Raw genomic sequence first — 15,223 nt, 5'->3', positions numbered from 1 at the left:
ATTTGTTAAATTATTACAATCAGGAGACTAATGATACTCAAGGGTTCTGTTAAAACAATTAGTCTAAAACTATGATTAAATCAAACCAGATAAATATTTTAATTTTGTACAATAATTTTAATTTTTGTACAACTCACACAGAGAATTAAATTAATAAGGGAGTTCCCATCGTGGCTCAGCAGAAACGAATCTGACTAGTATCCATGAGGATGCACGTTTGATCCCTGGCTTCACTCAGTTGATTAAGGATATGGCATTGCTGAGAGCTGAGGTGAAGGTCACAGACACGGCTCAGATCCCGCATTGCTGTGGCTGTGGTGTAGGTCGGTGGCTACAGCTCTGATTCGACCCTTTGCCTGGGAACCTCCATATGTCATGGGTACGACCCAAAAAAGACAAAAAATAAATTAATTAATATGGACTGGTTTTCCTTTAGAAAACCCAATGAGGTGCCAAAGAGGAGGTTATTTACACTAAGTTGCTATCGCACAAATTGGTCAAATTTTGTAATTATATACCGTCAAATTGGTAATTTTTTAACTTCAATAATAACATTTCAAATAAAAAAGTTAACATATATAACTTTAATGATTTTTATTTTTTAAATCAATTTTCCTTCCCTTGAGAATTATGCAATAGAATTTTATTCATTAGTTATATTGCTAATGACAAGGCAATGAAACATGCAACATGACTGAGACAACTGTCATATACAAACATTTCTTATAGCTTAAAATGTCATCTCTAAGTTACTATATTATAAAAATATAAGTTATGGCAATATTGTAACAGGTTTCAGTGTTGAAAATATATATACATACCATATTAAAATGATGTAAATCAGGCAATAACACAGCTATAATAAATATTAACAAAATAAGTTCTTTTTTTATTTTTTATGTTACTGGAGTATAGTTGACTTATAATATTTCTGGTGTACAGCAAAATGAGTCCAGTGTACATATAAATACATCCATTCTTTTTTCTCATATAGGTTATTACAAACTATTGAGTAGATTTTCCTGGCCTATACGGGTTCTTGTTAATCATCGACTTCATACAGTAGTGTGCAAAGATACCTTTTAAACATTTGCCAAAAAAATGATAAAAGGCCAATAGTACTGCCATATAAATGGCTCATATTAGATCAAAAATAAAAAATATTAACATTCCTAAAGATTCCCTGAGTGAGAGGTTATACTGGGTCCCTGGCCCCAGTCTAGTAATGTGCTAGTAAATGTTTGACATCAGCTCTCAAGGGGGCACAAATTCTATAATTTTTAGCATTTGTCAACTTCCATAAAATAAATTCTCCCGCTAGAGCTGATTTCAAGCTACTAAAGTGACGTCACTGAAGGTGGAGTTGGAGAGGTGCTCAATGGGCTCTCAAAAGATAAGACAGGCAAGCTCCAGCCTAACATTGCCCAAACTCTAGAATTATTCCAAATCTCCAGAACCAGAACTGTGTATTTTTAAAAAATTTCCTCAGTGACTTTGCTATAGTCAGTCCATAGGCCAGGCCGGAGTTTAGGAACTGAGAGACTACCTTATCACACAACCTCAGGAGTTTGTGAGACTAAGAATGGAAAACATTTGTACAGCTTCTCCTATGTAACACAAAGCCAAGTAAAAGTGACACTGGCATCACTATCACCTGGGAAAACTCTGAATTGTGGTAAGAACATCTCACTTTTAAATTAAAGCAAGCTGTAAGGCATCCCTTTGGTGTACAGCTCGTTGTGAGCCCAGATAAATGACAAGCCTTTTTTATATACCTTCCTGAACCAACAAGAAAGTGTCTCCCTCTGATAAAAGTCACTGAAATCCTCAATATTTTCCAAGAAGTTATCTAGTCTAGTCCTCTGCTTCAAAGAGGGGATGGCAGTTTGGCGATATTTCAGTTCCAATTACACACATTCATGAATTACTTATAAGCATTTTTAATGCTCTATGTCAAATTATTCAATTGAAGCCAAAAACATACAGGCATTCCCTTTTGTAGAAATCCTCAATTTCATACAAATTTATAATCTTTAATCTCTGGTTTGTACCAATCTTAAAGTGACAGAAAATGAGAAATATTAGTATTGGTAATTAGTCTTTGCCTGGGTCCCCCTGAAAGCCAGAGAAAAAGGCTTGTAGGTATAGAGCTTATTTGGGAATTCATCTCAGGGAATATGAGTGAGGGATGTAGAATCTGTAGGGAAGGAGGGCAAGTCAATACAAAAATGTGTTATCTAGTTGGAAACCTCTATGGGTAATAATTACCCAGTTCAGTAACAGGTAATGAGAAGCTTTATGGCCAGGCATTTCAGAATTGCTCGCCTGGCATTGAAAGAAAGAAATATTTATTTACCTGGTATATTCCCTATTAGCCATAAATGCCTCCATGGTCATTAACTCCTCTGCCTCCACTCCATTCGCTTGGTTGTTCATACATGACAGCCCAGGAGCTCTAAGGCAGTTGGAGAAACACAAGATGGCAAAAAATAAATGACTGGCCCAGGCTGAAGCATTGTCAGGCTATACCTATGTAAGTCTGGTCAAAGTCTTTGTAGACCTGACCACTACAGCACTGACTGAAGGGAGAAGTGGAGCTAAGATGATATAAAGTAGTATACAGGAGGAGTCTAGTTTGCTAGGTAATAATTACACAGTTCTGCCTAGTGTTGCTTGATTTCATGATCTTATTCTTTAGATTTAGAGACCTTAAAAAACTACCAAGCCCCAAACCAATACAAAGGCTTCTCTACACTGGTAAGAGGTCAGTGGGAGAAAACATAATCTTGCTTATAAAGGAATATATCATTTATCTATTTTAAAATTTTGTAAATGTTAAAATGACCATACTACCCAAGGCAATCTACAGATTCAATTCAATTCCTATCAAACTACAAGTGGCATTTTTCACTGAACTAGAATAAATAATTTTAAAATTTGTTTAGAAACAAAAAAGATCCCAACTAGCCAAAACAATCTTGAGAAAGAAGAACAGCTCTTTATTTCCGTGTCAATAGCACTCCTGCAAACATGGTGAATGTTCCTAAAACCCACCGAACTTTCTGTAAGAAATGTGGCAAGCACCAACCCCACAAGGTGACACAATACAAGAAGGACAAGGATTCACTGTATGCCCAGGGAAAGTGGCATTATGACAGGAAGCATAGTGGCTATGGTGGGCAGGCTAAGCCGATTTTTCCAGAAAAAGGCTAAAACTACAAAGAAGATTGTGCTGAGGCTGGAATGCATTGAGCCCAACTGTAGACCTAAGAAAATGGTGGCAATTAAGAGATGCAAGCATTTTGAGCTGGGAGAAGATAAAAAGAGAAAGGGCCAAGTGATCCAGTTGTGAGCTTCATAACTTTATTATGAAGACAACAAAATTTTGAGATTGTCAAAATAAATAAATAAATAAATAACAGAGCTAGAGGAAGAGGAATAATGCTCCCTGGCTTCGAATTCTACTACACAGCTACAGTCATCAAAACAGTATGGTACTGGCACAAAAACAGATACATAGATCAATGGAACAGGTTAGAGAGCCCAGAAATAAACCCATATACTTATGGTCAATTAATCTACGAAAAAGGAGGCAAGAATACATAGGAGAGAAAAGGCAGTCTCTTCAAAAAGCACTGCTAGGAAAACTAGACAGCTACATGTAAAAGTACGGAATTAGAACATTCTCTAACACCATGTACATAAATAAACTCAAAGCAGAGTTCCCACTATATGCAGTGGGTTAAGAGTCCAACTGCTGAGGCACAGGTCACTGTGGAGGTGTGGTTCAATCCCCAGCCCAGCACAGTGGGTTAAAGGATCTGGCATTGCCACAGTGCAGTGTAGGCCACAGCTGTGGTTCAGATTCAGTCCCTGGCCCGGGAACTTCTGCATGCCTCAGTTGTGGCCATAAAATTTAAAAATAAAATTAAACTCAAAATGGATTAAAGATCTAAATGTAAGGCCTGATACTGTAAAACTCCTAGAGGAAAATATAGGCAGAACATGCTTTGATATAAATTGTAGCAATATTTTTTGGATCTGTCTCCTAAAGTAAAAGAAATGAAACCAAAAATAAACAAATGGTTACTAATTAAATGTAAAAGTAGAGTTCTGGTTGAGGATTAGTGAGTTAAGAACCCCCCATAGCGTCCATGAGGATGCGGGTTCAATCCCTGGCCTTGCTCAATGGGTTAAGAGTCTGCAGAGCTGCAGCACAGGTTGCAGATATGGCTTGCATCCAGTATTGCTGTGGCTGTGGTGTAGGCCAGCAGCTGCAGCTCCAATTCAACCCCCAGCCCGGGAACTTCCATATGCTGCAGGTATGACCATAAAAAGAAAAAAAAAAAAAAAAAAAAGAGTAAAAGCTTTTGAACAGCAAAGAAAACCATCAACAAAATGAAAAGACAACCTACTGAATGGGAGAAAATATTTACAAATTATATGACTAATAAGGGATTAACATAAACATATATAAACAGCTCATACAACTCAACACAAAAAAATCCAAACAGTTAAAAAATGGGCAGAAAAACTGAATATACATTTTCCCAAAGAGGATGTGCAGACTGACAACAGGCACATGAAAAGATGCTCAACATCACTAATCATCAGGTAAATGCAACACAAAGCCAGAATGAGGTATCACCTCACACCTGTCAGAATTGCTATCATCAAAAAGAACACAAAGAGCAAACATTGGCAAGGACATGGAGGAAAGGGAACCCTTGTACACTGCTGATTGGGGTATAATTTGCTGCAGCTACTGTGGAAAACAGTGTAGCACAGGGAACTGTATCTAGTCACTTATGATGGAACATGATGGAGGATAAGGTGAGAAAAAGAATGTGTGTGTGTATATATATAAATACATATATATATAATTATATATATATGTAATCACTGGTACACTTTGCTGTACAGTAGAAATTGGCAGAACACTGTAAACCAACTATAATGGAAAAAAAATTAAGACAATAAAAGGAAATAATCACCCCAAAAGCAAAAATAAATGAAAGGGACTATTCCAGCAAAAAGATAAAAATAAAAAAAAATTAGAAAAAGAGGAGTTCCCGTCGTGGCGCAACGGAAAGGAATCTGACTAGGAAGCATGAGGTTGCGGGTTCAATCCCTGGCCTCGATCATTGGGTTAAAGATCTGGCATTGCCAAGAGGGGTGGTGTAGGTCATAGATGTGGCCCAGATCCTGCATTGCTGTGGCTATAGTGTAGGCCGGCAGCTGTAGCTCCAATTCGACCCCTAGCCTAGCGGGGGAACCTCCGTATGTCAAAAAAAAAAAAAAAAAAAAGAGAGAGAGAGAGAGAAATGTTGTACCCTGTAAACCACATCAACTAAAGCATTCCTGGGCCCATTTTGAAAGGGCTCTGAAAGGGCAATAAGACTCCATCAGAGAGACTCTATGTCACGCAGAAAAGGAGTGGGGAGGAAGAAGGGACAGGAATACTCTCACTGAGATGTCTGAAAAAGCTGCCATCAGAGAAAGAGTCAACTTTAAATAAATTCCAGGAGTTCCCACTGTGGCACAACACGAACAGGAGTGCTGGGACATAGGTTTGTTCCCTGGTCTGGCACAGTGTATTAAGGATTTGGCTTTGCTGCAGCTGTGGCTCAGGTTGCAACAATGCAACTAGAGCTGGGACTTTATCCCTGGCCCGGGAACACTATATGCCTCAGGGGAGCAAAAATCAATCAATCAATCAATCAATCCCAGGTCCTAAAACAAAAAGCCATTTTATTTATGACAATGCAAAGGAAGTAATAACCTCTCTGATTCCTTTTCTGTTCCTTCTTCCTTTTTGCTTTGACTACAGAAACTAAGGTTACTAAAAAGGATGCATCAGACAGTACATCAGGAAAGCAAGCATCAGATAGTGCAGTGGTTCTCAAACTCTGGCATGTATCATTTAGAACACACTGCTAGCCCCATCCTCAGAGTTTCTAATTCACAAAATCTGAGTAGGACCCAAGAATTCACATTCCTAATGACTCACCAGTGATACTACTGATCCACAGGACCATCCATAAGAACCACTGAAACAGGGAAATAGACCTGGATTCCCATTTGCAAAAAAGCTTCAGCTGGGGGTAGAAGAAGTAAATTGTAATTTGAATAAAGATAAAACTGTTTATCAATACATGGGAGTTGACATACTTCATTATTGAATTAAGATGTCATAGATGAGTAACAGACTATGTAGGACCCTGGACGAGAGAAGTGCCACAGAATTGACCATCCAGGGGCAGACAAGCTAATACTAGTGAATTTAAAGGGGCAGAAAAACAAAAGTAAAAGCCCTTTTGGATTATGCCCCATGATTTGTTAATTACAAAGATGAGGCACCACACAGTTTGCTTAAAGAAACTGACCATATACAATGTTTTTATATAAAAAATTAAGTCGAGATGATAATTTACTTAGACTTTTTCGACAATGTCAAGTTTTAGGGTTTCACACGCTAAACAACTCTAATGCATGTTTAAAATTTATAATAACTAGATAAGTATGAAAATCTCAGGAATGTCTCTAGTACCATTTGCCTTAGGAAATGACTCAGATAATGTTTATGCGTACTAAATTTTGAGGACACTGGTTAGTAGCAGCAGTTCTCAACAGCACAGTGCTAGTGCAGAAGTCAATCGCCTGCAACCCCCTCATAAAAGAGAAGAAATGTTAGCAGGTAAAAAAGAAGAGCCTTGGGTACAGGGCAAGAAACAGAGCAGAGAGGTTAGGAGATTGGAAACTGCAGTTAGATTGCTTGGTTTAAACAGTAGTAACCTTGGGCAAGCTATTTAATCTCTCTAAGCCTCGTTTTCTCATCTTAAAAATGAGGATAATAATTTCTACTTCATAGGGTTCTGTGAGGATCAAGTGAAGCCAATGTATATGAAGTACTTAGCACAGTGCCTACCACACAGTAAGTTTTTAACAACATTACTGTTACCACATTAGTCCTCTAGAGAAAACTGTGATATACACATAACACACAGTAGGCTAAAAGAGAAATTTCCAAAGTGCTATACAAAGTGCCACTGTTGATCTTACTTTTATTCTCTCTCTCTGAAATACAAGAAGAAGTTTGGTGTGAGAGAAAGGGTATCTTGAATGGGTTTTACACTCAATTAACCTCTCAGAACCTCAGTTTTCCCATTTATAGAATACCTATCATAATGCCATGCCTAGGTCTCAGGTATGTTCTAAGATTAGAAGAGCTGGCCTGTTGTGAAGAACCCAGCAGTGAGTGTAGACACAGTCATGGACATTGAGAGACAGTGGCTTTGAAGCATGCTCTTATGCTAAGAAGCTCTTCTTTCATTGCAACCGAAAACCTGCAGGGTCTTTACATCTGGGCTTCAGAAAAAGTCAGAGATGCTCTTTCTTTGGAAAAGTGACTTTTTAGGACACAAGATGTGAGAAGACTGCAATCAAAAGTCCTGCCTATCATCAGCTTTAGGTAGATAATTAAGATTATTTTTAAAGATTGACATTTTGAGACCAAAAGAAATAAATGTAATTATTTACAAGGTATATTATGAAATTAAAATTATGAGAAACTTTTGACTGTCATCAGCATCAAGTTTCTGCTCCTAAATGTTCATACACACACACATATATATGTCAATATACATCAATACTAATAATTATAAGGCAATAAGTGAAATATTATATAAAGAGCAATCTGTTTTTAAACTGCTGAGTATTCCGAAATAAATAAATATAAAGATAATATATGTGATTGCTATATAATATTATTTTCTTTTCTTCTTACAGCTGCACCTGTGGCATATGGAAGTTCCCTCGCTAGAAGTCAAGCTAAGGCATATAGGCCTCAGCTAGAATTGCAGCTAAGGCCTATGTCCAGCCATGGCAACACTGGGTCTGAGCCTCATCTGTGACCTATGCTGCAGCTTGCTGTAACACCAGATATTCAACCCACCAAGCAAGGCCAGGGTTCAACCCTGTATCCTCACAGAGACAACATCGGGTCCTCGATCCAGTGAGCCACAACAGGAACTCCTAATATTATTTATTTATAAAATACAGATGGCACATGATAAGTTTGGTAAGTTCCTTAGGAAAAAGCTATTTTCAGACTTCCAGATCTCACACTATTTTGCAATGAATGGGGCATATTGTTATTTTACCTACCCTCAGATGATTTAATCACCTTGCAGTTACCAGAGAAATGAGGATAGAAAGAGGACTGTACAAGGTTATACGCCAGTATTACAAGTGGAGGCAGCAGGACCCCATCCACTGACTATGTGATCTTGCCCAATTCACTTGATCTCTCCTCTTTTTTAAAAGAAGAGTAAATGTAAAAAGTAAAAATAAATAAAAGATGAAGAGAAACAATTGAACAAACTGTCAGGGTCAAACTGAAAGTAAAGGAAATGAGAGAACTGTTCAGTGTAATATATAAATAGATAAACCACTCAGGCTCGCTGTGACTCAGTTTCTTCATCTATAAAATAAGGTATGAGAGTTGTCACTAATGACTTCTGAAGCATGTCAATTCTGTGACTCTAGGCTTAAACTGAAGATACCAAAAATTGAGAAAAATCTTCTCCCCCTGGATCTCATTCCTAGATACAGATACTAACCCCAAAATCACACACCATTTTGTGGACCTCTTTTTTCACAGACTGCCAGACACAGCAGAGACTGTTTGGGTGACATCACTACCTAAAAGCAACACACACCTTAAATACAGATAGGCCCTTATTCAAAAAGAACTTTGAAAACTGTGAGCTTAACTGCAATTAAAAAGGCCATTGAAATTCAGTGCAACTAGGAGACAGACTTTGAGATTATTCCAGAATTAAAATAAACAACTTTGTAATAAAATATACCAGTATGGACTTTATGCTTTTTAAAAAAGGAATCCTCAATGGAAATGGCTATGTGTAACATTTAAATATTTATGCATAAATTTGCATTTTACTGTAAATCATAGAAGATTATTGGTTTATCTAATAAGTAATCAGTGTATTAAGGGGATTTTAAATTGAAGAAAGTAATTTAAAATGGCCAGGCATGCTTAATGAAAATTATCCCTTTTTAAATATCTCTTTTCTAATTAATAAATGTTTTTCTAAAATTTAAAAGAAGCCAGGTATTCAATAAATAAACTATCAAGTCTAGACATTTTATATTACGCTGATTTAGATAGGATTTTAGGATTAGAAGGAAACTTTAAATGTCACCTGTTTAATGCCTTAGCATCACATCTGCCAAGTGGTCACCCAATAATGTTTGAATTCCTCAAATTTCAGGGAATTCTCTCTCATTTTAACTTTGGAGAGTATGAATTACTAGAATTTCTTCTACTCTGCCAAGACTCAATCTAAGTTTTTAACTTAGAAAATAACAAAAAAGGATCTGGCATTGTCATGAGCTGTGGTGGAGGTCGCAGATGCAGCTTGGATCTGGCATTGCTGTGGCTCTGGCATAGGCTGGTGGCTATAGCTCCCTTTGGACCCAAGGCCTGGGAACCTCCACATGCCATGGGTGCAGGCCTAAAAAGACAAAAGACAAAAAAAAAAAAAAAAGAAAAAATTAACAAAAGGACCAAAAAATTTAATAAGTGTCCAGATTTGGAATAAAACTGTAACAGAAGAAAACAATTTGTTAAATTCAATTGTGACTGTAGTCATGTAGCATTAGATAAACTTTGCAACACGGGTGGAACAATTTCCATGAAAGTGTTCTTAGTATTTCAGAGACTACCTGTGCTCATCCAATTCTCCACAGGCTGACAGTTAGGGCCTAAAATTCCTATGGCCAGGTGCAGGTCCTGAAGAAGAGCAATCAGTGAGCCCTGCTCTGCCTGAGCCAATAAGAATGACGGCTGACTGGATATTAGAGTTATATTCCCCCAAATCTGGAATTTGTTGGTCAGCAGAAGCTTGTGTATTCCCTGTCCACAGTAAGCGCCATCACCGGCCTGGAAACATTGTCCCGCTATTCATACCAAGTATCTATTTCTGGCCTTCAGCCAGGCTTCCCACTTTATATTCAAGTTCCCTATGCTGAATTCTGATCCATTTGCCTGGGATCCAAACAATTGCCTATCTCTTGTCTCCTTAATAGGGCTGGACCCTAGATTTCTGAATCTTGGGTGACAAGCCGAGGTTCAGATTCTAACTGGATCTGTTCTCCCAGAAACAAGCTACTTCTACCTGACTATAATTTTCTACTCTCTTCAGATATTTATATGCCTGGGCCCCTACGTATTATTTTAAGAGCTTCTATATTAATGGGAGTTTGCTCAGACTTAAACTACTTCCTCTTGAACACTGCAGTGTGGACTTTTGACCACATTCCATGGGAGTCAGCCCTATTGCCATGCTAATCTCTCTTAGGGGCATCATGAAACAATAATAAGGGTCCTGGCTCAGGTCAGTTTTCCAAGCTTTGTCCCCACCTGGTCCTGATTTATTCCACTTACATGTTACTGAGATTCCAAAATGCCTGGTGCTAGAAACACTCTCAGACTAGTAAAACAAATTTAAAGATCTATAGAAAGTTGATTCAGACTAAAGTACAAACTTGAACATGTGGTAGTTTAAAGAACAATTAAGAGTATGTGTATATCCCGAGCAAGGGTTTACACAGTATGGCTTGGTAAAAGAGGATGCTTTTTCAGTTGGTGGGAATGTAAACTGGTTCAGCCACTATGGAGAACAGTTTGGAGTAGAAATCTATACATAGACTTCCATATGACCCTGCAATCCCACTCCTGGGCATATATCCCGACAAAACTTTCCTGAAAAAAGACACATGCACGCACATGTTCATTGCAGCACTATTCACAATAGCCAGGACATGGAAACAACCCAAATGTCCATCAATAGATGATTGGATTTGGAAGATGTGGTATATATACACAATGGAATACTACTCAGCCATAAAAAAGAACAAAATAATGCCATTTGCAGCAACATGGATGGAACTAGAGAATCTCATATTGAGTGAAATGAGCCAGAAAGACAAAGACAAATACCACATGATATCACTTATAACTGGAATCTAATATCCAGCACAAATGAACATCTCCTCAGAAAAGAAAATCATGGACTTGGAAAATAGACTTGTGGCTGCCTGATGGGAGAGGGAGGGAGTGGGAGGGATCGGAAGCTTGGGGTTATCAGACACAACTTAGAATAGATTTACAAGGAGATCCTGCTGAGTAGCATTGAGAACTATGTCTAGATATTCACGTTGTAACAGAACAAAGGGTGGGGGAAAAATGTATACATGTAAGGATAACTTGATCCCCTTACTGTACAATGGGAAAATAAAAAAATTAAAAAAAAAAAAAAGAGGATGCTTTTTAAGCTAAATAGATCTAATAGTGAAAGTGAGGCAAACACTTCAAGAGACGTAGGGAGATATTTTCAAACAGGAAGATCTGACCATTGTTCCTTAAATCATATCCTATAAGTGACTTTAGCCAGACAACATCACAACTTTCTTTCTTAATCCCACCAGTGCATACTAACTTTCCCCTTCTAGCACCCTTGTCTATAATATAGTCATGGTGATCACATTCTCTTGCATTTTTCTGTCTCATATGTATACATCTTATCTCTAAAGAAGATTGCATATTCCATACTTTACCTTATCATACAAGGAATTTTTTAGTAGACAGTAAATTCATATTGAATTAAACTGAATTAAATCAAACTGAATTGAAACAAACTGGGAATAAATGACTTTAGGGAAGAGGTAAGTAAACAAAAGATATGAATCAAAGGCCTAATAGAGTTCTGACACTAGATAACTGAGGCTTAGAAAAATGGAACAACTATAATACAAAAGTTGTCAGTTATACAGGAGTTCCCGTCGTGGCGCAGTGGTTAACGAATCCGACTAGGAACCACGAGGTTGCGGGTTCGGTCCCTGCCCTTGCTCAGTGGGTTAAGGAGCCGGCGTTGCCGTGAGCTGTGGTGTAGGTTGCAGATGCGGCTCGGATCCTGCGTTGCTGTGGCTCTGGCGTAGGCTGGTGGCTACAGCTCCGATTCGACCCCTAGCCTGAGAACCTCCATATGCCGCGGAAGCGGCCCAAAGAAATAGCAAAAAAAAAAAAAAAAAAAAAAAAAAAAGTTGTCAGTTATGGACTCTTGTAGGCAGAATAATGGGCCCCGTAAGACATTTACCTTTTATTCTCTGAAATCTGTGAATATATTATTTTAAAGACAAATGGGGTTTTTCCATTGTGATTAAGTTAAGAATTTTTAGAGATTAACCTGGATTATCCAGGTGGGCCCAATGTGACCACATGAGCTCTTGAAATTGGAAAAGAGAGGCAGAAGAGTGGGTCAGAGAGATGACAGAATAAGGAGAGATTTAAAGCATAAGAAGGATTCAGTTTGCCATCTTTGAAGACAGGGAAGGGGACAAAACACCAAGGAATATAAGTGGCCTTAAGAAGCTGGACGTGGACTTCAGCTAACAGCCAACAAACAATCCTCAAAGCTATTACGCTAAGTGAAATAAGTCAGACAGAGAAAAATACCACATGATCTCTTACATGTGGAATGTAAGTAAACAAACAAACAAACAAAACCAAGCTGGAGTTCCCCTTGTGCTCAGCAGGATAAGAACCCAACTAGTATCCATGAGGATGCAGGTTTGATCCCAAGCCTCGCTCAGTGGGTTAAGGATCTGGCATTGCTACAAGCTGCGGCATAGGTCTCAGAGGCAGCTCAGGTCCGGTGTTGCTGTGGCTGTGGCACAGGCCAGAGGCTGTAGCTCCAATTCAACCCCTAGTCTGAGAACTACCATTTGCCACAGACACAGCTGTTTAAAAAAAAAAAAAAAAAAAAATCTGATAGATACAGAGACCAGATTGATAGTTACCAGAAGTGAAGAGTAAGGGGATGAGAGAAAGAAATGAGTGAAAGGGGTCAAAAAGTTTAAAAAAAAAATGCCATCTATGTCCATGCAATATTTGGGACACAATTATATCAGAAACTGGGAAAGCCTAGGGTTCCTTTGCAACCAGAGAACAGCAGTTATGAGTGAGAAGTTGATAGAATGGGCTCAACAGTCAGATCAACTGAGCTGGCTTTTTTGTGTCCTCAGTCAAGTTACTGCACTTCTCCTGAGGCTTCCTTTTTCTCATCATAAAGTAGGGCTAATAAAACCTTCCCCTTGAGGTGGTATGAGATTTTTCAAGAATAATTTTTTTATTGTTAATTTTCTATGTAATTCTCCCATACCACTCCTTATCTTTGCTTCCATTAAAATAAGAAGAAATAAAAAGGGAAAGGAAGGAAGGAAAGAAAGGAAAAGAAGGGAAGGAAGGAAGGAAAATAGAGGTCTTATTCCCACAAGGACAAGGAACTGAATTCCACCAGCAACCCAATAAACAGGAAACAGATTCTTCCCTAGAACCTCCAGGAAGGAATGCAGCCTTTCAACATGTTGATTTTCATTTGGTGAGACAGGTACTGTACTTTTTATATTCAGAAATTGTAAAATAACAAATCTGTATTGTTTTAGGCACTAAATTGATGGTAATTTATTAACACAGCAATAGGAAACATATATATATAGATAGATAGAGAGAGAGAGAGAGAGAGAGAGAGAAGGTTTATATACCAGCCCTAGTTAGTTGGACAGTCAGAGTTACTGAGACTGGTTCACATGATTGAGGGTTTAGAGTTCATTCACATTTTAGCTATGTAATTTGGGGGCTAGGGGCTCAAATGCAGATCACCAGACATTTCTGAGGCAAATAGTGGGGGAACCTGTACAGGGAACTACTAAAGTTGGTTCTATCTTTTCCTTTTCTCTAACTCTTCTCCACTTCTAAGTTTCCAACTTTTATTTAGTAATTTGTTTAACAAATCCTTAGAGATCCAAAGGTGTAATATACAATACTTTTCCCAAGTAGCTCATAACCTTTTCAGTAGAGCAGAGGTACCAACAATTTACACTGTATGCTAGAAGAGCTGACCAAATACTTTCACCTGCATTCTCATTTAAGCAACTCTCATAACATCTTCCTACATAGGACACTAACAGTTTTGTGGACAATAGACATTGTGTGTGTGTGTGTGTGTGTGTGTGTGTGTGTGTGTGTGTGTGTAGAAAAGTACTCAAAATGGGGCAGGAGAGGAAAAATTCTGAGAAGAAAAATTTGGACATGAATAATATTTTATCCCTGAAGGAATTCAAAATCAAAACATATTTTAAAACATCTCATGTTTTATATCAAAAAAACCCCAAACAATCCAATCAAAAAATGGTCAGAATATCAAACAGATATTTCTCAAAAAAAAGAGAGATGGCCAAAAAGCACATCAAAAGATGTTCAACATCACTAATTATTAGAGAGATGCAAATCAAAACTATAATGAGGTATCATCTCACACTGATCCAAATGGCCATCATCAAAAAGTCTACAAACAATAACTGCTGGAGAAGGTGTGGAGAAAAGGGAGCCCTCCTACACTATTGATGGGAATGTAAACTGATACAACCATTATGGAGAACAGTATGGAGGTTCCTTAAAAAACCAAATATAGAAGTGCCATATGATCTACCAGTTCCACTCCTGGGCATAGATCCTGAGAAAACAGTAATTCAAAAAGGTGTATGCAGAGTTCCCACTGTGGTACAGTGGGTTAAGGATCCAGCATTGTTGCAGCTGCAGAGTAGGTCACAGCTGCAGCTTATATTTGATCCCTGGTCCAGAACTTCCAAATGCTGAGGGTGTAGCCAAAAAGGAAAAAAAGATAGATGTACCCCAAATGCTCACTGCAGCACTATTTACAACAGCCAAGACATGGAAGCAACCTAAATGTCCACTGACAGATGAATGGATAAAGAAGCTATGGTACATATATACAATGGACTTTTACTCAGCCATAAAAAGAATTAAATAATGCCATTTGCTGCAATATGGGATGGACCTAGAGATTTTCATAATAAGTAAGGTTAAATCAGAGAAAAACAAATATAATATGATATCACTTAGATGAGGAATCTAATAAAAATGATACAAAATAACTTATTTACAAACAGAAACACACAGATTCCAAAATCAAATTTATGGTCACCAAAGGGGAAACCGTGGGAGGGAGAGATAAATTAGAAGGAAGAGATTAACATATACTAATTACTATGCATGAATTAGGTAACTAACATGGTCCTACTGCATAGATAGCACAGGGAAATCTACTCAATACTACAG

The 15,223-nt window shown here is 37.9% G+C and overlaps 1 protein-coding gene across 32 annotated transcripts in view; it reads right to left on the bottom strand.

Annotated features, from left to right (window-relative positions):
* Positions 1–15,223, bottom strand: part of LOC102160801 (uncharacterized) — a 1,256,521-nt gene that overhangs the window by 1,206,681 nt on the left and 34,617 nt on the right. For 8 of the 32 annotated variants that reach the window (XR_014806243.1, XM_084960967.1, XM_084960938.1 and 5 more), the window contains exon 3: positions 2,357–2,455. The exons of the other annotated variants lie outside the window; for them this stretch is intronic. Coding sequence is in view for 6 of the 8 variants with exons in the window: in XM_084960938.1 (XP_084817064.1) it covers positions 2,357–2,436 (80 nt within the window). In the remaining 2 variants the exon portion in view is untranslated. The remainder of the gene's footprint in view (positions 1–2,356; positions 2,456–15,223) is intronic. 32 annotated transcript variants of the gene reach the window in all.

Source organism: Sus scrofa, chromosome 1, assembly GCF_054392235.1.
Source record: "Sus scrofa isolate SSC_HxYL_T2T_F1_AM1 chromosome 1, Sscrofa_HxYL_maternal_Yorkshire_Landrace_v2.0, whole genome shotgun sequence".
Taxonomy (NCBI): Eukaryota; Metazoa; Chordata; class Mammalia; order Artiodactyla; family Suidae; genus Sus; species Sus scrofa.
The sequence above is the reverse complement of the archived record's forward strand: the minus strand, read 5'-3'. Positions and strand labels throughout refer to the sequence as shown.